Source organism: Chaetomium fimeti (genome assembly GCF_033439085.1).
Source record: "Chaetomium fimeti strain CBS 168.71 chromosome Unknown B0H64scaffold_9, whole genome shotgun sequence".
Classification (NCBI taxonomy): Eukaryota; Fungi; Ascomycota; class Sordariomycetes; order Sordariales; family Chaetomiaceae; genus Chaetomium; species Chaetomium fimeti.
The window spans coordinates 124,760-150,981 of record NW_026944337.1 but is presented as its reverse complement, the minus strand read 5'-3'; the positions used below and the strand labels follow the sequence as shown (position 1 = coordinate 150,981).

At 54.6% G+C, this 26,222-nt stretch overlaps 8 protein-coding genes across 8 annotated transcripts; 5 read left to right on the top strand and 3 right to left on the bottom strand.

Moving 5' to 3' along the window:
- Positions 1-429: 429 nt before the first annotated feature.
- Positions 430-2,763, bottom strand: B0H64DRAFT_330495 (uncharacterized protein; the record flags this gene model as incomplete). Its single annotated transcript, XM_062800945.1, has 3 exons — positions 430-1,505; positions 1,555-2,211; positions 2,265-2,763. The coding sequence occupies 3 exons, from the start codon at positions 2,761-2,763 to the stop codon at positions 430-432; spliced, it is 2,232 nt and encodes a 743-aa protein (XP_062654957.1).
- Positions 2,764-4,370: 1,607 nt separating this feature from the next.
- On the bottom strand, positions 4,371-6,996 carry B0H64DRAFT_409039 (amidase signature domain-containing protein). Its single transcript, XM_062804688.1, has 10 exons — positions 6,718-6,996; positions 6,338-6,618; positions 6,166-6,267; positions 6,069-6,113; positions 5,958-6,013; positions 5,838-5,901; positions 5,400-5,780; positions 5,213-5,330; positions 5,038-5,157; positions 4,371-4,965 (listed from the first exon to the last, which is right to left on the bottom strand). Exons 1-10 carry the CDS (start codon positions 6,734-6,736, stop codon positions 4,586-4,588), a joined length of 1,566 nt encoding a protein of 521 aa, XP_062654956.1. The 5' UTR covers positions 6,737-6,996; the 3' UTR covers positions 4,371-4,585.
- Positions 6,997-7,911: 915 nt separating this feature from the next.
- B0H64DRAFT_435794 (ribonuclease H-like domain-containing protein) lies at positions 7,912-9,823 on the top strand. Its single transcript, XM_062806157.1, has 3 exons — positions 7,912-8,484; positions 8,538-8,988; positions 9,056-9,823. Exons 1-3 carry the CDS (start codon positions 8,352-8,354, stop codon positions 9,405-9,407), a joined length of 936 nt encoding a protein of 311 aa, XP_062654955.1. The 5' UTR covers positions 7,912-8,351; the 3' UTR covers positions 9,408-9,823.
- A 1,449-nt stretch (positions 9,824-11,272) lies between these two features.
- Positions 11,273-12,132, top strand: B0H64DRAFT_435793 (uncharacterized protein). The gene is made up of 2 exons (XM_062806156.1): positions 11,273-11,731; positions 11,799-12,132. Exons 1-2 carry the CDS (start codon positions 11,403-11,405, stop codon positions 11,959-11,961), a joined length of 492 nt encoding a protein of 163 aa, XP_062654954.1. The 5' UTR covers positions 11,273-11,402; the 3' UTR covers positions 11,962-12,132.
- Positions 12,093-15,760, bottom strand: B0H64DRAFT_366705 (uncharacterized protein). Its single transcript, XM_062801917.1, has 6 exons — positions 14,345-15,760; positions 13,717-14,270; positions 13,625-13,657; positions 13,373-13,572; positions 12,979-13,315; positions 12,093-12,902 (listed from the first exon to the last, which is right to left on the bottom strand). Exons 1-6 carry the CDS (start codon positions 15,543-15,545, stop codon positions 12,258-12,260), a joined length of 2,970 nt encoding a protein of 989 aa, XP_062654953.1. The 5' UTR covers positions 15,546-15,760; the 3' UTR covers positions 12,093-12,257.
- A 142-nt stretch (positions 15,761-15,902) lies between these two features.
- On the top strand, positions 15,903-17,403 carry B0H64DRAFT_409031 (uncharacterized protein). The gene has a single exon (XM_062804687.1). It carries the CDS (start codon positions 16,269-16,271, stop codon positions 17,223-17,225), a length of 957 nt encoding a protein of 318 aa, XP_062654952.1. The 5' UTR covers positions 15,903-16,268; the 3' UTR covers positions 17,226-17,403.
- Positions 17,404-17,775: 372 nt separating this feature from the next.
- On the top strand, positions 17,776-19,128 carry B0H64DRAFT_446095 (uncharacterized protein; the record flags this gene model as incomplete). The annotated part of the gene is made up of 4 exons (XM_062806891.1): positions 17,776-17,822; positions 17,913-18,441; positions 18,772-18,976; positions 19,058-19,128. The coding sequence occupies 4 exons, from the start codon at positions 17,776-17,778 to the stop codon at positions 19,126-19,128; spliced, it is 852 nt and encodes a 283-aa protein (XP_062654951.1).
- A 1,007-nt stretch (positions 19,129-20,135) lies between these two features.
- Positions 20,136-26,003, top strand: B0H64DRAFT_377642 (ankyrin repeat-containing domain protein; the record flags this gene model as incomplete). Its single annotated transcript, XM_062802538.1, has 8 exons — positions 20,136-21,185; positions 21,273-24,021; positions 24,092-24,472; positions 24,545-24,732; positions 24,973-25,167; positions 25,414-25,517; positions 25,671-25,727; positions 25,757-26,003. 8 exons carry the CDS (start codon positions 20,136-20,138, stop codon positions 26,001-26,003), a joined length of 4,971 nt encoding a protein of 1,656 aa, XP_062654950.1.
- Positions 26,004-26,222: the final 219 nt, after the last annotated feature.

The following is a 26,222-nucleotide window of genomic DNA, read 5'->3' as shown; positions in this document are numbered from 1 at the left end:
TCAACAGTACACATCTTCTGCATTGACCGCCGTATCCATCCAACACAAGCCCAACTAGCGCGGTGGCCAATGTCCCATGACGACAAATGCCGCCTCCCCACGACATCCTTAACAAGGAATGACACATTATGCCCGATGCCAAAACCGAAACACCGAGAACGGTAAAAGTATGTACGAAAACCACGTCGAAAGACGCTTCCCTGACGAGGGATAATCCTTGAGACAGGAAAAAACCGGAAGGAATGGCGACGCCGATGACCAGACAACTGACAAAAACAGAAAAACAAAAAACAAAAACAAAAAAAACCCAAGATACCTGTATTCATTACAGCCTTTTCTAATCATAGCCGGCCCCTCTTTGCCACACACTGCTTTACGTTAGCCACATGAACAAACAAACAAACAGTCAGACGAATAGCGTTAAAAAACTTACGGTGCCCCAGCTGGCGGCTTTGGCCCCGTCTGTGCCCCCTGCGACAGATTCGTCGACGACCCCGACGGGCCAATGCTCGGCGCCCTGATACTCCCGCTCGGCTTCCCCCGCAGATGGTGCGGATCTGTTTGGTAGGTGCCCGACACGGGGTCGACGGGCGCGCGGAACGAGCTGCGCACCGAGTTCCGCGCCGAGTCCCTGATGGACCCCCCGTTCGAGTCACGGTAAGGTCCCGAGTGGGGCGATCCGGCGCGGGCAGCCATGTGTTCCTGGCCCGAGACGGCCGATTCGTCATCCTCCAGATCGCTCCGCTTGAACAGCTTCCCATCGCCGCGAGCCGTCGCGCCTAGGGCGTCGAGCTCAGTCGTCGTGCCGAGGTGCGACTGCGACTTCATAAAGGACGTGCGGTCGTCGTTCATGAACTGGTAGCGTGTGTCGGGGTTGTTGTGGAACAGGATGATTCCGGTCGTGATGATCAGCATCAGCAGGAGGATGAGCGCAAAGGCGGCGTTGGCGATCCAGAGAACGACACCCACCACGCCAATGACCAATCTCGGGAGCCCGAAGACGTCAGTAAAGACGAATAGGAAGATGGCGTTGATGAAGTTCATGGCGCAAATGGCGATGTTGAAAGAATTGGTGCTCTTATCCATCCACGGTCGCAAGACCGAAGCCGTGATGAGTGCCGCCGCCTCGATGATGATCAGGGCCACCGCCTGTACCGTGCCGGCGCGCTGGGCAAAGGCGATGAACATGCCCTTGACGATGATGTAAACGAGGACCGGGACGATAAAGTAATAGGCAGAGGCGCGGAACTGCACGTATAAGAAACCCCATTTGTTCAAGGCATGCGGGTCGGAAAAGAGGATGTAGGCGGGATTCCGGTGGAGAGCGACAGAGCGGCGGGCAATCCGAATCACCCTGTAAGCAGCATAGCTGAGAGTAATGACGACGCCGAAGAAGAAGAACACGGCGAGTACCATGGCGGCCGGGGAGTCGTTCTGCGTGAATTCCCACAAACAAAAGATGGTGAGCTGGGGAAAACCAACGAGCAGCCATCTAAAAAGAACGCCTATCGACGGTCAGTTTGGAACACAATTGGGGCAACACGGAACGCATACCCTTGAGGACCGTCAACCACCCCGCACGGAATTCAGCAAAAGTGTCACTCTGGATCACTTTCATGCGCACAAGCAACTCGCAGATGCCCTTGAACAGCACCACGCAGAGGGCAGCCATCACCATGAAGATGTAGAAAAAGGTCAAGCCAGTCAGGAACAGGTTAGTTGTCTCGATGCCGGCCCGAAAGGCGACCCTCTGGATACCGTAGACGATGTAGCTGCCGTACGAGGTCTCAATGGCTCGCTTGGAGAGCCCGCCGGCCGACCGTCCAACAAGGTCAACGGCGGAGTCCAAAAGCGGCACGGAACGCTTGACCTTCTCGACCTGCACGGAAACGGTGTGGAGGGTATCGAGTATAGTAGAGGCCTCGCCGCCGGTCGACCGCTGATACCACGTTAGGATGTCCTGAATGAATCCGACCTTGATGATGCCCATGCTCCACTGGAAATCCTGGGTCCACGACTTCACAACGGGCGGAAGCGGCACGGCACAGAGGCCGAGCATGGCCTGGGCCTGGAAGTAGCCAAACAGCGAGAGGGTGTTGGATGCGACGTGCGAGGCGGCGTTGGAAAATCCCAGGCCGTTGATGATGGCCGAAGAAATAAGGGCGAGAATTGCCACACCAGCAGAGGCCCATTTCACACCGATAAGATCCACTGTCCCCGTGTCAGTAATCCGTACCAGCCTGCAACATATTCGAGCCGCTTACCTGTCATTCCGTTCGAGATATTGGCCTCGACGCAAGCGATGCTCTCCCCAGCGCGGTCCCCATCGGTCCTGTTAATGAATACCTGGACCGTTGCATCGAGGTCCGGGAAAGTGTATGCGATAGACGGGATTTGCGCAATCGCATCCTTGGTAACGGGCAGGTTGAACGGGTTGTTCATCTTGCCGGATGTCATGGGACACAGACCAGGGAGGTTGGCCTCGCATGGGTCGACCTCGGTGCGGATGATGGGGTACCCGTAGGCGTAAATGGAGATATCGAAAACGACATGGCCCTCGATAGACGATGTCGCAATCATGTTGATGGAAGCCGTGAGGTTATTCGGGGTGAAGACGACATCAAACAGACTAGCCGTGAAGCCCGAGTTTTCCTGGCACGATGCCAGCGAGCTCGATCGAAGCACATATTCGGCGCTCGTAGGAAGGACGACGGTCGCGAGAGAGGTGAACAGGAGGAACGGGTTGATCGACGGAAGCCGCATCGTGGCCGGTATGCCCGTCGAGGGGGCTCCGATGCGCGCTGATGGTTGGTTTCGGGCCGGATGTAGAGGGAAACGGGCGTGGTTAGGTCAAATCTCAAGCGGACATTCTAGAGAATATCGGATCGATGTTGCAGTCCGTAGCCGGTCGTTGGGGCGGGTCTCGATTCACGGGCGGGTTGTTGGGTGGTTAGGGGTTGCGACAATGGTCGAATGGTCTCGAGGTTCGGTTGACCGACCTGCGGGTTGCGGAGAAAGGCGGGGAGTAGAAAACGAGCGACGGCGATCGACAATCGCTTCTCCAACAGTCGGGTCCAGCAAAGGCCGCTGCAGTCGCCGAAAAAGACTGCACGATAGACGATGAAATGGTTGGTCGCGGAGGAGGAGGTTCTGGAACGAGTGAAGTTGATCGAAAGCGAGTGGGGGACTGTTGGTGTGGGCAGCCTCCACCAAGAAAGCGGCAAGACAGGGAGTCTCGTGTTGGAAACAGAGTTGGCCCGAACAATGCAGGGGGTCAGGAATCAGATTTGGATGGCCAACACGAGTTGTGGCTGTGTCGGCAAAATCCAAGGGGAAGGCACGGAAACAGAGCGCCAAGAGGTTGAAGAAACGGGCCCGATGGCAGAAGGACGCTAGCCTCTCCTGGGCAGACCTGTCCCTGACAGGATGAGGTCATCCACCCAAGCAGGGCCGCTAGGGATTTTTGGTTGGCCAACAGGTTACGACAGACGTCAGCAACCTGCATCTCTGCAGCGGGCGGTGGTTGCATCCCCCCATCGAGTTGCTCAAGGGTCCGCCCGATCCGAAAGGTCTCGACCTGGGATCGTTTTGTGCACACAAGATCTCAACGCTCCAGGCGACACCAACAAAACGACGGAATTAATTCGTAATAACTGCGAGAGGTAAACAGAAGCTATGACTGGCGAGTTACTAGAAACAAGCATTCCACAGCAGGTGGAGACAAGAATCTGGTCGGGCTCAGCGAGAAACAACAAACACACAAAAACCTGGAGGCTTGGCGAAACATTTGGTCTTGCTGCTGACGTACCACCGACCAGCCGAGTGGTTAAGGAAGTTCCGCATTCGTACACTCAGGTCTTCCGGTAGGACAAACGTGCATTTCCGACAGCTGTTGGCACTCCTCACAAGTCGGATGTCGTGGAGTCTCTGTACATATTTGGATTTGATTAGCTGATGGACGATTGATCAACGCATGGGTGTCTTACGATGAAGCAGCAAGGTCCAGTGGGAAGCCATCCCTGGTTCCTCGCAACATGCAAGACCGGAAGAAAGGGTAACACTTGAACTCGTGGACGGTCGGTCAATTTTGTCGGCTACCTACCCTTTCGTGCCTTTACTGTGCTTGAGAGATGACATGTGTATTCCAACCGGGGAGAACTTTCGGCTGGTTCAAAGATCTGAATGGCAGCTTCACGCAGCCGACGGTTATACAAATAATTCAAGATGGTGTTGGCCCCTGTGTTCGAGAACCCTAACCGCCAAGGGGGCGAGGAAGAGTGGGGGGCGGGCGCGACCCAAAAACGTCACGGCGCCGTAGCCAACAATCTGAACCCAGCCCCGTCTCTTAATCCGTAGAGTCAGAAATGACGGGAAATGGAATCATCCATATGTGTCATTGATTTCCTCTGTTAGATTTTGACATTTATACGGCTAGCTAGGTATCGATTGGGGTAGCAAGTCTGTAATATCATGTATGAAATAAGCTCAGGCCCTCCATGATGATTCATCCCGTGGCGTTGCGTGTGTCCCGAGCTTGATACTCTAAGCTTGTTGAGTGCTTGGGATTAGCATCCACCACGCAAACCTATAGCTTCTCAGACGCATTCTGCTCCACCAGCTGTGGAGGTGGGCGGCGGCTGGGAAGAACTATGGACTCCCACGCGCTCATGATGGTAAGGATGAGTGATTCGGCGTTCGCAGGTGCGATGATGGACATGCCGTATGCAGCTCCGTTAAAACGAGCGTACCCCAGTGGGACAGTGCCCACAGGGTACCCGGAGATGGCGGCAATGGTCGCGGTTCGGCCCATCGGGATGCTCATGATCACATCAACTTCGTATTCCCGCAAAACCTTATCGATCCCAAGCTCCTTGTTGTTTCTTCGCAAGGTTTGAGAATACTCTTCGTACTTTTCATCAGAGAGATGAATGTTGAGTGCATCTTCGAGGAACCGTTGGTCGGTCCCTGGATAATTGCGCAAATCTTGTAAGTAACCAAGCCGAGAGATGCATAAAGAGTGACAAGAGGGGTACAAACCGGATGGAAGGCAGATGGATGCATGCTCATTGTTGAACGCAACGAGTTCTGCCATGGTTTTGGCGGAGCCGTGGTCCAGACCTCCAGCAAACTTCGCAAACTCGTTGGCGTAGTCAGTCGCTAGAGGAGGACAAGATGTTAGGATAGTCAGGGCACGTTTAGATGGTAGACCTACAAGCAAGGTCACTGAACATCTTGTCATCTTCGTTGCTGAACCGTCGTAGGGTGACGTTCCGCTTGACCTGAGCGCCAGCCTTCTCAATAGCATCCACCGCTGCCGCTACTTCTTCATTCTTCGATAGTCGTCAGCACGAGCGGGGCTCGGGCACATGCATGGTGGGCCGAACAGGGGATTGACTCACTATCTGTGCGGTAAAGTCTGCGTCTGGCCGCACGGCGTCTGCAGTTGGGGCCCAGACAGCGGGGTCGAGAAAGCCAATTCGAATACCGGCCAACGACTTGGTCAGGAAGTCGCGGTGAGACTTGCCTTTGATAGGCGTAAGCAAGTCCAGCAGTATCGCCACATCCTCGGGGGACTTTGTCATCGGGCCAAGGGTGTCCGTGAAGGGTGTGTAGCCAAGGGCGCCGCGGGTCGGAGCTTTTCCTAGAGTCAGCTTGAGTGAGTAGAGGCTGGCCCGGTCGCTTGGGACGAGAATGGATCCATCGGTCTCTGTTCCGAGTGCAACGGGTGCCATGCCGGCGGCCACTGAAGCCGCAGAGCCGGATGACGAGCCGCCAGGAGTCTAGGCCAGGGTAAGAAGGTCTGACACGAAAGTACACATAGGATTGTAGTAGCTTACACTCAAGCCGAGCCAAGTATCTGTGGGGTCAACACCGCCCCTGACATATGGGGTTTGCGTTTGGCTGTGACAAGGTGTTAGTAACTGCCCAAAGTCGGGCGAAAGCGATGGCATGCTCACCCCCCGACGACTGAGCAACCAGCGAAACCGCCAACACCCTTCATGCCAGCCATTTCCTATACGTCTCAATTAGTGCCGGGGAATGGAGACAAAGCCGGCAGTGTGATATACCGATAAGTTCGTCTTTCCCAGCATGATCATTCCCGCATTGACGAGCTAGGGTAGGAGTGTAAGCGCGATTAAATTAATATCCATCCAAGAGACTCACTGCCCGAACGACATCGGCATTCTCTCTCGCTACCGCATCTTTCAGAGCGTATGTGCCAGCGGTCGTGGTCACGGAGAACGAGGCGGCGGTCCAGATACTATCCTGTGACGAGTTAATTCTTTACTTTTCGCTGATCTCGTTGGAAGCCACCTTGGCAGAGTCCCTACCGCACCTTTACCAGGAATGGAGTGCCATGATTTGGGCTTCGGAGGTGGCCCTTGGCCCTCTCGCGGTCCAGTTCAGAAGCGACATCCAGGAGTATCTTTTCCGGTACCACGCTATTCACACAATTTAGATGTGCACCGCTTTTATTGTGTTTCGAAATCTGGGCGAGATAGGCTTTGACAATTTCAACGCTGGTTGTTTTATGTTGATCGAGTAGCACCCGTAGCTCTGAGGCAGTGGCTGTGAGGATGTCGAACGGGACTGGGCTGTTGCCCTGCCGTGGGGTGACTAGAGTCGCCCACAATGAGTCAACTTGGGGCTTCGGAATTGGAAATGGAGGCCGGAAGTTCACACGGCCGCAATGGCGATTGAGATAATCACCAGTACCTTTGGAAAGAATGTCCATGACGGCCGACTTGAGCAGGAGGAGACTGGCCGTGGTTCAGGCCAACATCAAGGCTCTTTGAATTGTGCGAAGACGCATGCACAAAAAGCCACAAGTCAGTGAGCGGTATCGGCGGAAGCGGAATCAGAGGCGGGACGACGGTGCAGGATCTTAAACCAGGGCAAGAGATTCCCAGCAGCCGGCGTTGGCAGACATGAAGTTCTAGGCTGGGGACCGAGTAGTGGGGTCATAGACGGGCAGTTGGGAATTTTGCTGGTCGCTAGATGAGTGATGACGGGGAAAGAGGAAGGGTCGAACGCCCAAAACGTGCACAAAAGTCGGACTCGAACCACACAGACTAGTTCCAAGCTTGACAGTGCCAAAACCCAACCACTAAGAGCCTTGGAAAACTTCCGGGTTGAATGACTTTCTTCTGTCACGCTGAATCCTGGTCCCAGGCCTGGAGTGTGGTTCCGAGGGATACGTTCGGACCAGATTCCAGGCAGGATCGCAACGCCTTTAGACGGCTCCGAACGTCATCTTGGTTTTTGCATGCCATGCCGTTATGTATTGCCCAAATCGGTGGAAGCAGCTGACTCGTCGACGAGTCGGCCCGTGTGACAGGAGAACCAGTCCGAGCAACGTTTATGGTCCATGGAGCAGGGCCTGCTCGTCGGTGTTTCTTTCAAAGTTGGGAAATAAGACCCCGGCTTTATATGTTGTTTTCACTTAGATTCAATGTTTTCCGCCATTTAGTTGGATCGCAAAGGTGGTGAAGTGCCTCAGCAGTGCTAGGGTTGTATTCTCATGTATCATGTCGGATGCCTGTTACAAAGTACGAAGTACGTACATATCTTGTACATATATGAGAGGCTCCAAGCTTCCAGGATGGCGGCGCAGTTCAGCTGTGGTCACTGTCAGCTCGCATCGAGCAGTCCTCCATTGGTTGTATTCGCAGCAGCCCGTGGAGGCGATCATCCCATGCAGTGCGACTGGAGGCTGGAAGCGCGCCCAGCTTTGTGCCTCTCAAGAGTCTCGGCATTTGCCGCTAGGGACGCACGGTGGCACGGTCTGGAACTTTTGAAAGCCGCCCCGGAAGTGGAGACCAAACCCCTGTTGTGCGCGTTTGCTCTTATCTTATCAGGCCCGGCCCAAACGCCTCTGTGCCGTCTTTGGAAACCAACTCGCATCCCGCCGCCCTCAACATCGCACGCAGCACATTGTTTGTTCAACATCACAAGCTTTCCCTGCGCCGCCCGCTTTAAGGATAGCCGCGTCTGCCTTTTTATCAACGGATTTAGCCCGAGGCATACCACAAAGCCGAGTCAAAAGCTCGATTCCAGCTTTCGGGTTGCCATTCATTTTCCACTCGTTTGAGTTGCTAAGGATGCAGTCCGTTTGAACCGTGCATCAGCTACCCCTCTCTTTCAGACGCCGCCGCTTCGTCGACAAAGCCACTACTACCACCCTCTTGAGGGCATTTGACGCCACGGCGACCCCCACTTTCGCCCGCAGCCCTCGCCTTCTTGACAGCGCCAATCTCGCTGGGCTTCGGGGTCTGCGGCAGCCTGCGAGGAACAGAGCCACCGGGTTGCTTCTTTTTCTGACAGCCCCTCTTCCGGAATTCACAGTGACCATGCCCACAAGGAAGCGCAAGATGGACGCCAGCGAGCAAAAGTACTACGCTGTTCGCGTCGGCTTCAAACCCGGTGTCTACACCAACTGGACCATTTGCCAGCAGCAGATCACTGGCTTCAAAGGCGCCCAATGCACGTTTTCCGCCCTTTCTCTCCCGCCATTGCCGAGCTAACATTTCCCGTAGTCAAGTCTTTCCTCACTTACGAAGATGCGTCTGCCTTTGCCGCCGGCCGCGAACCCGCCTCTGCGAAAGATGACGCCAAACCACCCCGATTCTACGGCGTCGCCGTGGGACGCAAGCCCGGTGTGTACACGGAGTGGTCCGCAGCACAGGAGGCAATAATAGGCTGGAAAGGGCCCAAATTCAAGAAGTTTGAGACGCGGGCGGAAGCCGAGGCTTTCGTCCGTTCATTCAGCGGCATGGCCAAAGCAATAGCGCCGACCGTGACCGGTTCAGATCAGGACGAAGCCGATGGGATCGAGGAGCCCGTCGCCAAGAAAAGGAAAACGGTCAGGAATGCGACCAAGGCATCGCAGAGCCTTGTCATTGTTTACACGGACGGGAGCAGTTTGGGCAATGGTAGGGTGGGCGCAACCGCCGGTGTTGGGGTCTACTTTGGGGATAATGATCCTAGGTTTGTCTGCCAACACGCCCCGTATCAGCGAAAGATTGGCTCATACTAACTAACCTCTTCCCGATAGAAACGTCTCGGAGCGCCTGGATGGCGAAACGCAAACCAATCAACGTGCCGAGCTCACAGCTATCCTCCGCGCCCTCGAGATCATCGACCTCCAGCAAGACCTCGAGATCCGCACCGACAGCAAGTATTCGATCCAGTGCGTCACCGAGTGGTACATCAACTGGGAGCGGAACGGCTGGAAGACACGCAATGGCCCCGTCAAGAACCAAGACCTTGTCCAGTTAGTGCGGGACAGGCTCGACGCGAGGGAGGCCAAGGGTGGGCGCACCCAGTTCATCTGGGTCAAGGGCCATGATACAGACCAGGGTAATATCGCCGCCGATCAGCTGGCGGTTGCGGGCGCGCGTATGTGATACCCTTTTTATACTGCAGCGGGGAGTTCTTTCGGGGTGGAGTTGGCGTACATCTCTGGACTGACACATCACCCATTCATGGATTGCATTTTACCGGGAGCGTTCTCTTAATCCCCAGGTGGCGGATTCCCGGCCGGTGGTTTGCTTGTCTTTACTACACACTACTTGCTATTGTGATGCCTCGTACGTGGTGGGCAGATGAGTTATTTATTTCTGTACTACCTATGACTGGCCATCTCGGCGGGACATGTGCCTTCGGGTCTTGGGACTCTATTGTACCTTACTGTTTATTAACCCATTGTTCTTGCCGCGGACGTCCGGGGCTCGAAATCGTTGTTGTGTGTCTCCTTGTAACCCTAACTAACTTGGTCGATCAACCAACTTCAACTTGCTCTGAGACCGTCATCATTCACGACTGGAACTTTCACTGCATCAACGTGGCCAAGACATGGCCAAGCAGTTCATTCTTCGTGGTTTGTGGTCTTTGCCATCAAAATCCCTTAAGAATGCCGCCCTGTCTCGTTTAAGAAGCAATTGAACAACCTCTCCCTCGTCTCCATCTTGCTCTGCTCAAACCCTTCCTACCAGCAGAACGTTCTGCACGGTAGCGTGCCTTGGTCCCCATTCACCCAGGGCGGGACGGTACCAGCAATCGGCTTTTGGATACGGCAAGAACCAATACGTCTGGCAGCTGTGGCGATGTCGGCTCAAGCCTCAAGGGCTGTGTGACAGGGAAGTGCTCAACCCATCGCTGGTGGCTTGATGACGCGCATGAGGAAGTGGCTGGCTCACAAAGTACATAAGGTAGCTGCCAGTTATCCCACGCGACCAGGGGCAGATTAAGGGGTACTGAGTGCTCTTAGTTCGGAAGACGTACGCGTGCGGCGGGTGCGCGTGAAGTCGAGATGATCATCCACGAAGCGGTATTCGGACATCAGAAGGGTATTGCTACATAGGCTAGAGTGATTCGTGTCTTGACATGGTACTCAATCCTACAGAGAGCGGATGTTTCGGCGTTTTTCTCTTATTCTCGGAGATCAGTATTTTGGTGTTGAGGCTGTGCACTGCTTGGGTGCAACCGGAAGGCTTGTTTAGGAAGTTGGGTATGGACGGGACGTGTTTGAGACTAGCTATCAGGTCGCCTTTAATTACGCGGTGACGTGGTCGCTAGACTTTGTGGGAGTTAGATGGCTTGACAGGTTGCATCTCCCTGATCCCCCGAGTCCCCCCCAACGCAATAATGGACTTCCGACCCCGACGGCAGCACAGCCACCAATACCCGCAAGGAATCTGAAGTTTCAGGTCAGAGGAATACCAACCCATCTTAAAATTACTCAACACGCAGCGTAACATCGGTTCCTGTTAGTCAGAACCCATCGAGTACCGGTGTGGTGAGATGGCTGTGGTAGTACATAGGTCACGGTACGTCGCTACTAGAAACGGCTCATTCCGGTTTGTACATATTAACAGGAGGGTGTTGTCTCAGGACACTTCGGTTTTAACATGATTAAAAGAAGTAAATACCTATTTTGTGTGTTAAAATCAATTTGAAGGAACCGTGGGTGTTACTGCCGTAATACCTAACCAGATCATTGGGGCACTTGGAATAAGAACATGGAACCGTGAGCGGGACGCTGGGATTCAAAGCTTCATCGGCATTATGGTTCCTCCATAGTGGCGAGCTCACTCACAGGGACGAGCGCGGTCAAGGATTGCAGCTGTGCCCCGTCCCGTCGTTCGAGAATGCCATCCAATAGTGTTCTTGTGGCCCAGGCGTTCCAGCCGTTGCCGACCGGTAGCTCCGATCTGCCCCTCAGGTGTCATTGTCACCATACGTCATGGAATAAAAGAGTCCGCGGGGCCAGGCCACGTCGGAAGACCGTATTTCAACGCCGTCACTGCTGGCGGTTTCTCTAGTTTCCTTGCCCCCCGATACTTGCTGCCTGTTACCAACACCAGTCTTTTCGTAGTCACACAAACCTAAACACCATCAACATGCTTCTCCCAAAACAAACCCGGGTCAGTCTCTGGGCCCTACCCAGAACCACCAGATGCCTATCAACAACGGCTGTCCGCCCCTGGGCGACGCCGACGAACAGGTATCCACCCAACGACCCCCGCGGAGCCAACCCCGTCGACGACATCGACCTGGTCTTCGACTACCCCTCCGAAGGCCAGACCAGCCATCAAAAGGAGCCTCTCGAGACGTCGGGCCTGGACTATCATTCGGCCCTACCGCACCACCCCAAGCCCGGCATGGGCCAGAACATCCCGGGTACCGGAAAGATGGGTAAAGGGATGGGGGCGACGGATAGCAACGTCATGTGGGTCTATCTTTTGGGGTTTGCTAAAGGATCCAAGAAAGTGACTGACTTTATATGGCCCGTATAGGTATAGATACATCGGCCTTGGTGCTGTCGGCTTGGGTGGTTTGTACATGATGATGCGACGACCGAATCCCAAGAGCAAGAGCAACATGACGCAGCCGGGTGATCTGACTGCGCAGAAGCCCGCAGAGAACCAAATGGAGCGGGTGCTTGGGCGCGGTAGATGAGAACAACCATCTGTTGGTGGTTCTGTGTGTAAAAAGGGGGTTCGAACTGGGTTGGGCGGAGGGGATGATAGAAAGATTGACTAAGGAGGCTTGTTGTGTCTGCACCGTCACTTGGGCAGGACTTGTTGTTTATAGTATTGTGTAGTAATAACCAGAGCTATATTCTCATTCACTCAATCTGCACGCAGTATGCCTACTGCTACAAGCAGGTTCCAAGATGGGAACCCTTGTGCCCCTATGTGCGACGCTCGACAGATCCCATCCGTGGATGGATGCTAAGGCTTCTCCCTGCCCGATTAGTCCCGGAATTTCCGCAGTACATCGGCCGGTAGGATCTCGCCCACGATTTCATTGATGTACTTGACCCTTTCCTCCCACGAAGGGGGGATCTCCTGCCCGAAAGTATGGTACGGTTGGACAAAGTTCCCCACCCCGTCGTCGTCATTCTTGTGGGCGCTGAGAGCGTTGAAGATCTTCTTCAAACCAGCGGGCGTTTTGGCCACGCGGAGTGCCTTGGCCCGTTGCGCATCGTCGGGCGCGAGTGCGCACTGCAGTTTCAAGCAGTACAGCACCACCGCGGCGAGACCGGAAGCGAAGGCTGTGGCGAGGGAGCTCCCTTTTGCCTTTTCCCCCGGCGATACGTCGATCTCCTCGCCGGGGAGGATGAAGTCCGGATGTGCGTGTGTCAAGTTCCGTGAAACTTCGCCATAAATGGTCGCAGAACCAATCTTTATGACGCCAGGGAGCCCAGCTGGGGCCACTGGGTGCGTTTCAATGAACTTGTCGGAGAGGGCGCCGAACAGGAGCTTGTTGGCACCCACGGCGTCGCCAATGAGTTTAGCAAACTCATTTTTGTACGAGTCTGCCTCGCCATCCTTGTGTTCGAAAGTCCAGCTCATCGAGATCACATCCACATCCTGATCCAATGCCCATCTTAGCGCCTTGAGAACGGTTAGCCTGGGATTCTAGAGTTTTCCTCCTACGCCGTTAGCTAACGGCATGGCCGTGGGGGCGTACCTCGCAACAGGAAGAGATTGTAAACCGCTGGTTTTCAACCCGGCGCGTGTCATCAAGGCGAACGATGACGAGCTCGGCAATAGGGCAGACTCGCCGAATACAGTTGGCCATAACCGTGCCGTGGCTGCATGGGCCGACAAAGAAGGTATCGGTTACGGACCGAAACGAGCAGCCCTCTTGGGTTCCATGCAGCTCCTGTAGCTTACAACCGTCATCTAGGAGGGCGATTCGCACCTTCGGTTTCTGCTCGGCGACTTCAGCCGGCAGAGACCGGTCCAATTCGATCAGAAAGTACGTGAACTTCTGGAGGTTGGCAAGCCACTCCACCTTCTTTGGTCTACCCGAATTCGTAAGCCATGATACAACATTCCCTGATCCTGCACGGGGTACTTACTTGACCTCGGTCAAGGTCTGCTGAGTATCTCGGGCCTTCTTCTTGTTGGCACGCCCAACGGTTCCGATGCTTCCCGGGGCTCGGTATCCGTAATTTGTCACCTTAATATCGTCTTCGAGGTTCAGTTTTGGGCACTGGCGATGGATGCCCCGTATCAGGGCGTTTTTATAGTCCTCGCAATCGTTATCATCCCTCGGATTCTGAACCGGTGTCAGATCAGCAGAGCACATGGGCAGGTGTGAAGTTACCAACCTGGGGGTAAATGTTGATGTGTATTTTCTCGAGCTGTTTTACGGATCAGCTTATGAGTCTGACGAAGCATCCCCGAAGGGGTTCGGGCTCACCTTTGTCAGTTTCGCAAAGGAGGAGTCACAGGCCCATCCTCTTAGGACCGCCGTGTTTCCATGGGAGTACAGGTGGACCTCCCGGGCATGGGGGGCCGAGTAGGCGACTGTCTCGGCGCATATGTCAAATTTCTTCCAGTCCCATATCTCAACCTCGAAGTTGCGAGTTGGATCCTCGACTGTTCCTTTGCCGAGTAGAGCTTCTCGTATGGCGGCATCAGTGTGGGCTTCTGGGCCGTCGTCATCGACCTTGATCTCGAAGATCTTGGTCACGCCGCAACTCCACAACCACGTAAAGAGCGCCGGGTATGGATCTGGCTGGGGCCCTGGACGCCCCGTTTGCCCGGTGCCGGTGTTGCTGCCATCCTGGGATTGTTGCTGACTTGGTTCCGGTTGCGCCTCCGGTTGCTGAGGACCCTTTGGCTTCCAATAGGGCAGCTCGACAAATGCCAGGACGGTCTCGAATTTCATTCCCGATTGTTCAGCCATGGTTTCGATGTATTGTTTGTCAAGCATGACGGACTCTCCCACTAGGCTCAACAAGAAATGGCGTTCTAATTCACCGTTAAATCAACTCTCAAAGGCTGTGAACTCGACGTGAAATAAGGGTACGCATGGCTTCACTTACGAGATTTGGCATCCCAGTAAAGGAACTCCTTTTTCTCGCTCCACATTTGGTCAGCTACATATTCCTTTTCCTTTTCGTCGTATTTTGTTGCCCGATAGCCAATGCACGCCCTCTTTAGGAGCTCTTGAGCCCGAGCCCTTGCAGAAGCACTTTCGGCCGATTCCGCACGCGGGAGGCCCATGAGTAGCCGGTATGGCGTTGTCGCCGCTTGTCCCTTCCCCGTTCCCAGAAAGATGGAGCTTGGGCAGCGCTCGATCAACGCCTGGATGATAGATGAGATGTGGTCGTAAGCCACTAATGAACTCTCATAGAGACGGACGGCTAATTGAAGTGGCGTGAATCCGGTGGTTGGCGCACAGCTGAACGCCTCGTCGGGGCAGAGTTCGAGCAGGGTCCTGAAACTGCTCACGGGCATGATATTCCCCGTTTCTTTGGCAATTCGGTCGAAGTTCTTCTCGACAAGGAGTGGTTCTAGGCAGCGGGCAATGGCATTTTCCTTAAGTGCGTCGCGCAGTATTGCCCTCAGCTCGCCGTCCTCTTGAACTAGCTTCTGTGTGTCGATATCGGAGTGAAAGAGAGGCCGTTCGCGCTTCACATGCGCCGCACTGGCGCTTTTCGACTTCTCCATACACCGGTCCAGCCGTACATATGCTACCTTTGAGAGCGGGCAGTCGGAAAGCTTTTCGTCACACCCACTCCGCCTCGTTGTTTCTAGGTGGTCGAGCGTTGGACCGGGGATGAGGAGATCAAGAACACGAACCAGAACGGAGGCGTCTAGTTTCAGCGCCATGAACATGGGGACATCCCCGTTGACATCCGGGTTCGAAAACAGGCTTGGCTTTGAAAGCACTAATGACTCGATACCGGCGAGTGCCGGCTCAGGAAACACCGCCTGTATCTGTCGCTTTTTCTGTCTTTGCAGCTCCGTTATTGCTGTGTGAATCAGGTTCTGTTCATGATAGGATGCCGTCTTGAGCTGCACTGCCCAGGACCTTTCTTCGACCACCTTGTTGTAGAACCAGCCTTGGACGATGTCCATGTGCCCTCTGAGCACCGTCAATGGATCGTCATCCTCCTCGGCTCCGGCGTCAGTGGATGGACCTTGCTTGGGGCCTGAAGGCTTGAACGAATCTACCGCTTCCGCCCCAGGACCACTCAGCCCGAGCCCACCCCTCCTAAGCTTTTGATTTGGTGTTGCCATTGGCACTTGAGTATGATAGGAACAGAGCTGAGGTGAAAGTAGGTGAGATAGGGATGGAAACGAGGACGGAAAGCATGGAAAGACTTAGAGACACGGCGATTGGGGTTTCCAACGGCACTACTCGGCTTGAAGCAGTGGCAGCCCTGAGGAACCGCACAGGAAAGGAGTCAGGGGGTTGGTTGGGGTCGAGGCTCTGGCGGGAAGACGCGGGAACCCCACGGCCAATGGGCTGAAATGCGGCTACGCCGCGGTCATGCATTTATTTGTGTGACTCTTGACGCCCAGTCAGCATGCTGCATGCACGAGAAACTTATCATCACATGAGGTGTCCGGAGGTATCAACCCCGCGTGAGAGCTGGCAAGGCTGAGGATATTGCCGTCGTTACGTGCTCCGGTACTTGGTGCTACCACCCAGAAGCCCTTTTCGACCGTAACCCCGCCGTCTCACCTTCTTGATCTGGCCAAGGGCGGGTATGGTGAGAAGCTCGGAGGGGTGGCAGGTTGATAGGTGTTGAGGGGATGGCGGCCAAATCTAGTGGACGGGAATCGTAGGATACGATTATAGTTAGGGGGTTAAGATTCTCGATTAAAAAGCGGCTACATCAAGCCGCATGCCATTGCCAGTTATTGAAGGAAGGGAGCACTACAAATTGTCGTCCGCACCGTCCGCATCACAGCACGCCCTGTACTTACCTCCACACACTTTGCGACTTACGCCAACACATGACACACGCAGGCAAGATGACGGCGGAACAGGATGCGCAAGCGCAAGCCCATGACCCGTTTGCATTTTCCATCCAGCTGAATACCGAGGAGGAAGACCGTGGTTTTCGCCGAGAGAATGATGGGGACGAGATCCAACGGCCTGACGTGGTTGACGACTGCTGCCAGGGACTCCTGCTGATGTCGCGCATCGACCGCATCGTCCATGGCAGGGAAGTGAAAGACGGGAGTCTCGCCACCCTGGTGGTTTTTGGCTTCCGCTTTCACGGCATCGACGAGAACAGACGGTTCAAACAAGCAGTGATCAACGTGACATTCCAGGACGAGCAGAAGCGTGAACGGGCCGACCCCGAAGTCATTGCCCTCTGGCCAAACGGCGACTTCACTCTGGGAGAGCCGACTGAGCTCCAGGTCGAAGAGACGGACGGTGGTGAAGCCGGAGGTGAGGTTCAGGGCGGCGTGGCCGCGGCGACGGGAGGTGGCCACATCGTGCGGAAGTGGGAGCGGAAGCTCAGCTACAAAAAGGCGGAGAGGGCCAGGTTAACTGGATCAATCGTTCTGGATACCGACATTCGAAGATTCGGCCGGAACAATGGCTTTCGCCTCACCCTTACCGAAGACACGAAAGCTGCCACGGGGCTGGTCACCGACCTCAGGGCAGCGGTGTTGCTCCGCCGCGCCAACGACACGGACAGATTCACGGCGACTGTCAAGATCACAGCCAAGGCTCACTTTGCCTACAATGTAATTCGGGGTATTAGGGACATCAGCGGCTTGTCCCCTCGAAATGATCCGGTCATCTTCAAACCAGGCGTGCAGTACTTGCGACCCGCGTCACTGGGAGACTTTCTGGAGGAGAAGCTGCAGGCAAATATTGACGAGGACAATCTCAACTCCGGTGGGCTTGGCGGATATGCCGGAGTCCTGGGCAGCACTGTCCTTGCAACGTCAGGCTGACATTGGCTGTTTGGTGTGGCAGGAGAGGGGTTTGCCGGGATGGAGGGTTGTGTCTCGGGTTGTGTCTCACCACGGAGTGCAACTGGGGGGTGGCTCGGGTAATGGTTGGGTTATTGAATTCTCGCTCGAATTTCCATGCTCCTGTCCGTTTCTGGAACCTACTTCGTACCCTTTTCAAGTTCTTCCCAACGTGCCGTGTGATTCCTGTGCTTCCCAACCTGCCGTGTGATTCGTGCATATCTACCTTCCATTCCCGTCCAGGCGCAGCGAGCTGAACCTCCCCTGCCTTTTCTTTCATCGATGGTGCCCCGGGACGGCCCTTTTCTGCTAACCGAGCAACAGGCCGGTTGAAGGGCCTTTGTTGGGCCAGGCTCGTTTGCTGCTTCGTGCCAACTTGATCCATGTTGATGCTGCAAACAGGCACACCAGCATTGATTGCAAACACCAGGGCTGTATTTCCTCTATTCAAAAAGCTTCACCATACTTTCTGCTTTCGCGTGGTGCCCCCAGCTTAGTCGTGCCCCTTTACCTGCACAATATTTGGCCGGCAATGGAACACCCGAAGGAAAGCCCGCAAGGCCACCAGGGGAAATACAGGTCAGTTCCTCAGGAACCGCCTGGAGTGATTAACTACCCACCTGGGCAGGATTAATGCTGGGAAATGACTAACGTGTTCCCTTAATTTAGGATTTATCTTGTTGGATTTCCCGACACCAACGGAACTTCGAAAAGTGTTCCAGTCGCGAAGCTGATAGATGATCTCGTGCCCGAGGCCGAGGTCATTAATCATAGCATATTCCGTGGTGATGCTGCTCCGAATCTCCTGCAGTCTGACCTCGAGACTGAAGGGAACGTGGATGTCAATGAAAGCAACGTATCCGAGGACGACGATCAGTTAGAACTGCCCGAATCCGTGGCGAACGAAAAGCTCGGCGTTAGAGCACCGACAGGGCCTGATCTGCTCAGAGTGGACAAAGATCAACCCCCTTTAGATGACGGTAGCGCCCCATATCGCGGTCTCAGGCGTGTGAACACAGCCGCTGCCTCGACGACTTCGGTTGGCGGAGATGCCCATGACTTTACTCCCGGCTGGCTTGAAAAGGAGGCACTCGGTCTTCTCAATCGAATTGAGAAGCACAGGTATGCCGATGTGGACGGAGCGCCGTGTCAGGTGGTGCTCGCCGGCCATGAATTCGGCGGCCTGGTGCTAAAGCAGGTAAATAACTGGCTTCAGATTGTTCTTTTGTTTCGTTCCCGTCATGGCCATCATTTGGTTCCGAAGAATCCATCACTGACCAGGTGCTACAAGGCCGTTATCATGGCTAATACTCTACCGAGATTCTACCCCGTTGCGCTTAATTTGGAAGGGTTGATCTTTTTCTCAACACCCCACCGTTCGACAGGGCGCCTAGCTTGGGAAGAAGTGTTGCTCGACATGATCAGACGATCAAGGAAAAGCTATCGCGGCCGACTGTCCGAGATCTTGTCAGGACTTGTTATTTCAGTCTCTCGGCTTTCTCATGTGTTCTACGGCTTGACTTCAAAGTACCCAATCGCCAACTTCGTTCCGAGTGGCCAATCCGACCACCTGCGAGCCATGAGGTTTGGGAACGGACTTGAGAACGTTGTCTTTTGGACGGATCACAACGGAGACCATGATGCCACCGTTTGTGCCACCGATGACATCGGGAAGATGGAGTCGCTCAGGACACACTTTGCGCCCCAGCGCCTCCTTTTGAAGCTGGGTAACGGTAAGTTCCATCAAACCGAGATCAGTTGACCTCGGCGGTGTCTGACCCTGAAATAATAGAAACTGCCACCCCCTCCACTAGAGGGCTTCATCCGCCTACCAGCGACACATATTTCAGAATCCTCCAGGCATTGTCCCCTTGCCGGCAAGTAATACATGAGACACGGGCCTTCGATAGACCAGATGACTCCAACGACATCAACCAGACTTATCGATCACTCCTTCGCCGGGTTCGACTCGAAAATGTACGCGGAGGATCCGTCCAAGTCACTGCGCCCCCGGGGCATGGCAAATCGGGTCTCGTGAAAGCCATATGTCAGCGTCTGAGACGAGACTCATCAGTTGTGGTTGTCGAAAACTTCAGCCATAATTCACCTCACCATACCGAGATCCTGCATGGTGTAGTAGCTTCGGTTTTGCATCAGGTCCTGTCTCAAAGGCCGTCGATGCTTCATCCTGTTCAGAACTTGGTCGTCCAAATTCTGAGGCAAAGAATGTGGTCAGAAAGAGTCATCCAAGTGCTGTTGTCCGCCATACTTCTCCACGCTGAAAACGTGGACCTGCTGGTGGTTATTTACGACATGGAATCATGGCCGCCGTCAGTACGTTCCTGGTGGCCCAAAATCCAGGATTGGCTTCCTATATCGTCGAGATGCACCTTTCTCACAAGCAGCCGCACTCTTGACAACGGCCTCACACCCGGAAAGGCTCTTCACTTCGATCTCGGAGCCAGGTACGATAGATATAAACGGGACTTCATAACAACCAGAATCCGCCAGTCTCATGAGAGCCCCCAAGACTCAACGTTCCGTGAGGAGGCCCTCAACGAAGCCGTGCGAAAGGATATTATCGCCGCTGCCAGATCATTCCAAGGGTCTTTCACTTCTATCCGCGGTTATCTATCCCGCCTCTTTCAGTCGTTCACTCTAAGCGCCCCTAGGGCCATGAGCATAGCCATTTCCACCTCCTGTCGTTCAGAACGGCAACTCTACCAAATGGAATTGGCGCCCTTTACGCGTGGACACTCACCTGTGTTGTTTTGGGCAATCCCGACGCTTTCATGGGTTCTACTTGCCGCACGCCCATTACACGTGCAAGAGCTCGCGGTCGCGGCAGCAATCGATCTCAGCCGTGGTACGAAACAAGGGATGCAGGAAAATATGTCAGTGGACATGGAACGTGACCTTCAAAACTTCTTGAGCGGTGTTCTTTCCATCGAGAACCGACGTGTGCGATTCATCAGCCCTGTTGTTAAGGAACTGTTGCTCGAAGACGGCAGAACGGGACTCTCCAAACTGGACACCGATTACCGCCTGACATTACATTGCCTTCACTACCTGGGCGTTGTTCTCGCCGACGATTCGCCAAGGGAGCGGGAAAGATGCCTGTCCTACGTCTCGTATCAACAACAGACGCGAGACCCGCCGGACCCAGTCCTCGAGTTCCTCCACTACGCATGCTTGTTCTGGCCGACCCACTTCCTCCACGTTGAAGCTCCCGACAAGGAGCTTATCCGCAAGGTGGCCGAGTTTCTTCAACAACCGAAAGTTGCGGATCGGTGGTTCGAACTGCACTTGCTCTGCACCGCGACACCAGCCGACGTGTGCACAGGAGATGACCAGCCCAAGGGCGAAGCTAGGACACGGGAAAGAGCAGTGCAAATGGCAGGTTATGTTGGCCTCGTCTCGGTCGTAGCCCATCTCTCGACCCTTTCGGCTGCAGGCGGGACCACTCGTCTGCTTGAGACTGTTCCTGTCCGCCACGGTCACGCACAGCACGACGCTGTCCTGGAAACTTTATCGCCAGATGCCTGCTTGGAAAGTGCCATCGCCAACGATGACCATGAGAAAGTAGAAAGGTTGCTGGAAGAGAACGAGGAAATTATGGCGAGGCAGTTCCCTCTCCATATGGCGGCGCTAGCTGGCAGCCTGAAAACCGTCCTCGCGCTGCTCAAGTCGATGAATGATCCACCGGAAAAGGACCATGATGGCCGTATGCCGCTCCACTTGGCGGCTGCCGGTGGGCACGTTGGTATCGCCCGAGCTTTACTGGGAGAGGATACTCCGGAAAAGGATGGTTTGGAACCTGAGAAGAGGAACGAGAACCGGGGGGAGCATGTCCGCAGCATCCTGGATGACCCGGACATAAACAGCCAAACGCCGCTGATGTTGGCAACAATTATGGGCCACATCGAGGTTGCTAAGTACTTGGTCAGTACATGTACTGGCGCAGGACTTGCGGTCCGTGACAAGTATGGCAAGACTGCCTTGCATCACGCCGTTGTCAACTGCCCACAGGTAGTCGAAGACATGGCGACCAAGGAGCCTACTAGCCTACTGGTTCAAGATCATGACGGTTGTACGCCTCTGCACGTGGCCGCTCAAATCAACAGTACCATGTCAGCCTTTGCCATGGTGAAGGCCGCAAGTGGCATTGATCATCTTGCTAACCTGTTGGGAGTGCTCGACAACAGCATGAAGACGGCATTGCACCATGCCGCAGAGTCCGGCGCGATTGAAATCGCAGGACTCCTCGGGGAGAAGGATGTCCTTCGGTTGAGTAGCAGAGCTCGGGACGTAAACGGCAATATCCCCGCCGAGCTTGCTGCACAGCGCGGCCACTTGGATGTGATGAAGCTTATGGTTAGCTGGGCGCTAGATGACTCAAGTGACAACCTGCTTCTCGCCGCTGCAAAAGCCGGTCAGCTGCTCGGGGTGCGGTACCTCCTCCAGCAGGATTGCTCACCGGATGGGCCGGAATCGAGAAGCCCAAGGCCCCTAGCACAAGCCGCGTCGGAGGGCCACGTGGCGGTAGTACTTAGCCTGCTCCACGCCGGTGCACATGTCAACATGCCAGACCAGGAGAGACGGACAGCTCTACATCAAGCCGCGGCCAAAGGCAGGTGTGATGTCATTCGGACACTTCTAGACTGGGTCCCAGTCTCGGGCGAACAGGCACATCTAAATACCCCTGATTCACTAGGATTTACGCCGCTTCATCTAGCCGCCATGGAAGGCCAGATTGAGGCCATGGCCCTCCTCCTAAACCGCGGGGCCAACATCGAGGCTCGGTCACGGGAGAGGCAAAGTCCTTTGCATTTGGCTATAAACTGTGCGCGGGCGGTCGAGTTGTTGTTGGACAGAGGGGCGGCAGTAGACAGCAAGGATACTCTCGAACAAACGCCCCTCAACCTAGCAGTGCGTAACAGGCATCTGGAATCAGCTAAGGCACTCATCAGCCGTGGGGCGGATTTGGACGCTGAAGATGACGGGCAAAAGACCCCGTTGAATTATGCCATTGAGCAGGACGACCTCGCCATGGTTGAAGAGTTTTTCAAAGCCAACCCAGACACCTTTCGAGCCCATATGTGGGATAATCTTAAGCTGGCAGTAACGCATTCCTCCACTAACGTGGCGCGGTTCATCATTCGGAGGCCCCCGGATACAACCAGCACGACCGATGATCGGGCAAACGAGTTGCTCTCTATCGCCGCGAAGGCGGATCTCCCAGACATTATCATGTCATTGGTGGCCCTAGGGGCAGATGTCAAACATCACTGGGGCCCGGGACAGAAAACTCCCTTGCATGAGGCAGCAGCCGAAGGCATGGTCGAGAACATGCGCGGTTTAATCGAGCTAGGAGCCGATGTGGGTGCACTTGATGCAAAGAACGAGACGCCACTGCACGATGCTGCCAGATGGGACAGAATCGAGGCTATCTCTATCCTGCTCGATCAGAACGCCCAAATCAACGCTGTTAAGGAGGACCACATTACACCCCTTTTCATTGCTTCTTACAGCGGCTGTGTTGGAGCGGTCAGGGTGCTCTTGAGCCGTGGCGCCGACGTCACCTTGCGTCGTAGCGACGGTTGGTTTCCACTCCACGCGGCAGCGGACGACGAAGAGATTGTTGCGCTACTTGTGGAATACGGCGCCGACGTCAATTCCCAGGAAGAGAACGGATGGAGCCCAATGCACCTTGCTTCCAGTTGGGGTAAAGGGAAGATAGTTCAACTACTGCTCGAGCACGGGGGCAACCCAAACCTCGAAGACAATACCGCCTCTACACCATTTCAGCTTGCCATGCGGGCACCAGACGATAGCTCTGTCAGAGCCATGCTCGACCACCGCGGCAACAACATGCCGAATCTTGAGATGCCAAATGACGACGGCCTAGCCCCCATCCACTTCGCCGCCACTTTGTCTGAAGGCGACTCTGAAGTATTAACTCAACTGCTCTTGGAAAGGGGGGTCAAGGTCCAGGCTAGGACACATAAGAACGAGACATGTCTAAGCATGGCGGCCTCGAGGGGCTTGTACAAAACGCTAGCTATACTGCTTGGCGGGGAGCAGACCTCGGCGCCTGGTACGGGGTGGGATCACGGCGACTTGGTAGCCGCCTACTGGCAAGCAATCAAGCGCGAACCGAGCGCGGCTTCCGTGAGCTGCGTGGAACTTCTGCTGAAAAAGGAGAGCCGCCTGTTGAACGCAACATCTGACAAAGGCGGCCACAACGGGCTTGAAGAGTATTTCTTGCACAATCGTCCCAATGAGCTGGACGACGAAACCATGCTCTTACCGATCCTCCTCATCAACCGTGGAATAAACCCATTCCAGAAACGCGTATCCGAGCAGGTGACCGCATTCGAGCTCGGCATACTGGCAGGCGGCCGCCACAACAGTGACTACATAGAAGCGTGTGTTAAGTATGTCCCTCCCGATTTACAGCTGTCATCGTCGGGCTTCGGCTTTAGAGAGCTGCGGATCGCTGCCGAGTTGGACACAGCAACCTTGTGGAAGAAGTTGGAGCCGCTGATGAGACATTTCGAAACTGAGACCGACCAGGACGGGTGGACGATACACCATGTCTTGTCACAGTCTGCGTCGCCGCGACGAGAATCTGTCCCGCACAAGCCGCCAGCCACCGGCCCTGGGGGCATCAAAACACCGACCGGTATTGTCTGGCCCTCAGCGTGGCAAGGAGAAGATGCAGGCACCAAACCCGGCGTGGAAATATCCCCGGACGGATGCGGAGCTTCATTTGAAGGTACCGAAAATCGTCAAACTCTCCCATGTTCGCATTTACAGGCTGAGCTGACAATCATCACAACCAATAGGTCAAAACGATGATGGTGAACCATTAACCGTCCGCGCGGATTTCCCCTTTCCACACCGCAGATTACCCATGGCTTTGCCGTATTTCGAAGTAGCCATCGAATCATCCGACCCGGGCCCCAACCCCGACAAGGACCATGTCGATGTCGACGCCGCTGTCATAACCGTCGGACTCTGTGGGGAGTTTTCCAACTTGCGCGAGGCCCATCCAGGCTGGATGTCTTGGTCGGTAGGGCTTCACGGGGATGACGGCAAGATCTTTGAGCAGACCGGCTACGGAGTTCACCGAACCGGGCGACTCTTTGGGCCAGGAACCACGGTTGGTTGTGGGGTTGACTACGAGAAGGGGGAGTACTTATTCACTTTGGATGGGGAAGTGGTCGGTAAGACACCCGTGACCTTGCTCCTGAAATATGAAGAGCGTCCTAAAGCTAACGATTATTACTCGTGTGTAGCTCAGATGGCGAGCAAGCTCGTTTACCACAAGTTATATCCCTGCATTGGGCATCGTGTTGGCCCTGCAAAAGTCAGAGTGAACTTTGGGACGTCTGAATTTGCATGGAAAGAGGCCGAACGTTTGAGAATCAAGGAGGCGGATAGTGGGCGACGAACGGCGAGAGGAGGTGGTTTCAGGCGGGCATTGGTGTGACTAGTGCGCGTGTAGGCAACTTTCCCCTGGGGTTGTTTGTATAGGTATTTCTCATTGCTTTCATTTCATTTCCCTCCAACCAACTTCCTCCCCCATTACATGTTCCTAGGTGTGGCAAGGATGATGCCCCACGCTCTACCTCGGGATGTAAGAATCTTCGGAAGAGATGGTCACTTTCAGCAACCCAAAGCCGAGACTCGCACTCTGCCGTAATTGTCACTCTTTGGGCGCTAGTCTGGCCACCACACACCGGCTTTTGCCTACAACTACTACATGCCGGCGGATCTAAGCGGAACTAAACAGCGAGGCGAGCGCCTTGTACACGCGGTCATTCAACGAGGCGTCAAGACGTTACTGTTTGCCGAGAAATGGGACCATGTGTCTCGTTCTCTTGATGTTGCCTCGATTATCTTCCGCGGCCTGTTTTTTGTGGGGGTGTTGGGGCCGCCGGGGCGTAAATATCCGAAGCCATTCGAAACAGGCTGTCAGCCGTAGTCGATGCGAGGTGGCACAGGAATGCTTGACTGTCCATCTGACCACTAAGAGGTGATACCCAGGGCTCGGACTTACCTTTTCTGCGCAGCCCAGGAGTCTGGTTCAGGAACTGAACTTGTTGGCTGAACGTCGCTGGCAACACCACCGGAACCCTGGCTGGTGGGACTTTTGCCTACCTAGGTAGACCATGACAAGGGCCAAGCGCCGGTTATGTTCCGAGGTGATCTCGGGAATAGGGTAGTGGTAGAGGACGCCTGGAAAGATAAATATCCCTCGATGGCTCGGTAATTGTCCCTGTAGTTCTCCTAGTAGACTACACTATATTCAAAGCTTCAACCCGCGAGACATTTAGCGACACACAAACCCACTCAATAACAACCGATCAACAGAGTCCAAAACAAGTTTCAATACCTACCCTACAAACTGACGCAAAGTAGGTGGTACCGATTACCCGTTGTGTCTTATCCCGATTTCCTTCACACGCCGTATTGTTGGTATGATCACTTACTCACCATGGACATAGTATGTGCATCGTGTATGATTACGTCTGTGGAAATTGTGATCGCGGACACATAACCGAGACCAGCGCGGAGTTCGTGAAGTGCAATAAGAAGGTGGCGGTACCTGACAAGAACTGCGGGAAGTGGGACCGCAAGAAGAAGAAGGTCAAGAATAATTTCTGCAAGGCTGGCGAGGAGAAGAAGGAGAAGAAGAAAAACAAGGGAGTAAAGGGGATCCTGTCGAAGGTTACGGATTCTGTCGTATCATAAGTGCGTGATCGAAAGAGACGGGACACGTTGTTAACTGAGATGGACTGTCTATGGAACCCCTAGCTCGACAGTACAACTGCCAGAGAATAGATTTCTTAAGTGTTTTGGATGGTATCATTCGATCTCAGATCGACATCGAACTTCTTATGGTATTCGGCGGTAAGGTATATGCATGCCGGTTGCGTGTGGCCAAACTCCGACCGGAGTTGTGAACGTGGG

Coding starts and splice junctions, on each gene's coding strand:
- B0H64DRAFT_409039 (XM_062804688.1), bottom strand. Junction 6,114..6,165: donor ATGCCGATGTCGTTCGGGCA/GTGAGTCTCTTG, acceptor CTCCTACCCTAG/CTCGTCAATGCGGGAATGAT. Junction 5,331..5,399: donor CAGACTTTACCGCACAGATA/GTGAGTCAATCC, acceptor CGACTATCGAAG/AATGAAGAAGTAGCGGCAGC.
- B0H64DRAFT_435794 (XM_062806157.1), top strand. CDS start 8,352: ATGCCCACAAGGAAGCGCAAGATGGACGCCAGCGAGCAAAAGTACTAC. Junction 8,485..8,537: donor TGGCTTCAAAGGCGCCCAAT/GCACGTTTTCCG, acceptor CATTTCCCGTAG/TCAAGTCTTTCCTCACTTAC. Junction 8,989..9,055: donor TTTGGGGATAATGATCCTAG/GTTTGTCTGCCA, acceptor TCTTCCCGATAG/AAACGTCTCGGAGCGCCTGG.
- B0H64DRAFT_435793 (XM_062806156.1), top strand. CDS start 11,403: ATGCTTCTCCCAAAACAAACCCGGGTCAGTCTCTGGGCCCTACCCAGA. Junction 11,732..11,798: donor GCGACGGATAGCAACGTCAT/GTGGGTCTATCT, acceptor TGGCCCGTATAG/GTATAGATACATCGGCCTTG.
- B0H64DRAFT_366705 (XM_062801917.1), bottom strand. CDS start 15,545: ATGGCAACACCAAATCAAAAGCTTAGGAGGGGTGGGCTCGGGCTGAGT. Junction 13,573..13,624: donor ACATCAACATTTACCCCCAG/GTTGGTAACTTC, acceptor ACACCGGTTCAG/AATCCGAGGGATGATAACGA. Junction 13,316..13,372: donor CAGACCTTGACCGAGGTCAA/GTAAGTACCCCG, acceptor GAATTCGGGTAG/ACCAAAGAAGGTGGAGTGGC.
- B0H64DRAFT_409031 (XM_062804687.1), top strand. CDS start 16,269: ATGACACACGCAGGCAAGATGACGGCGGAACAGGATGCGCAAGCGCAA.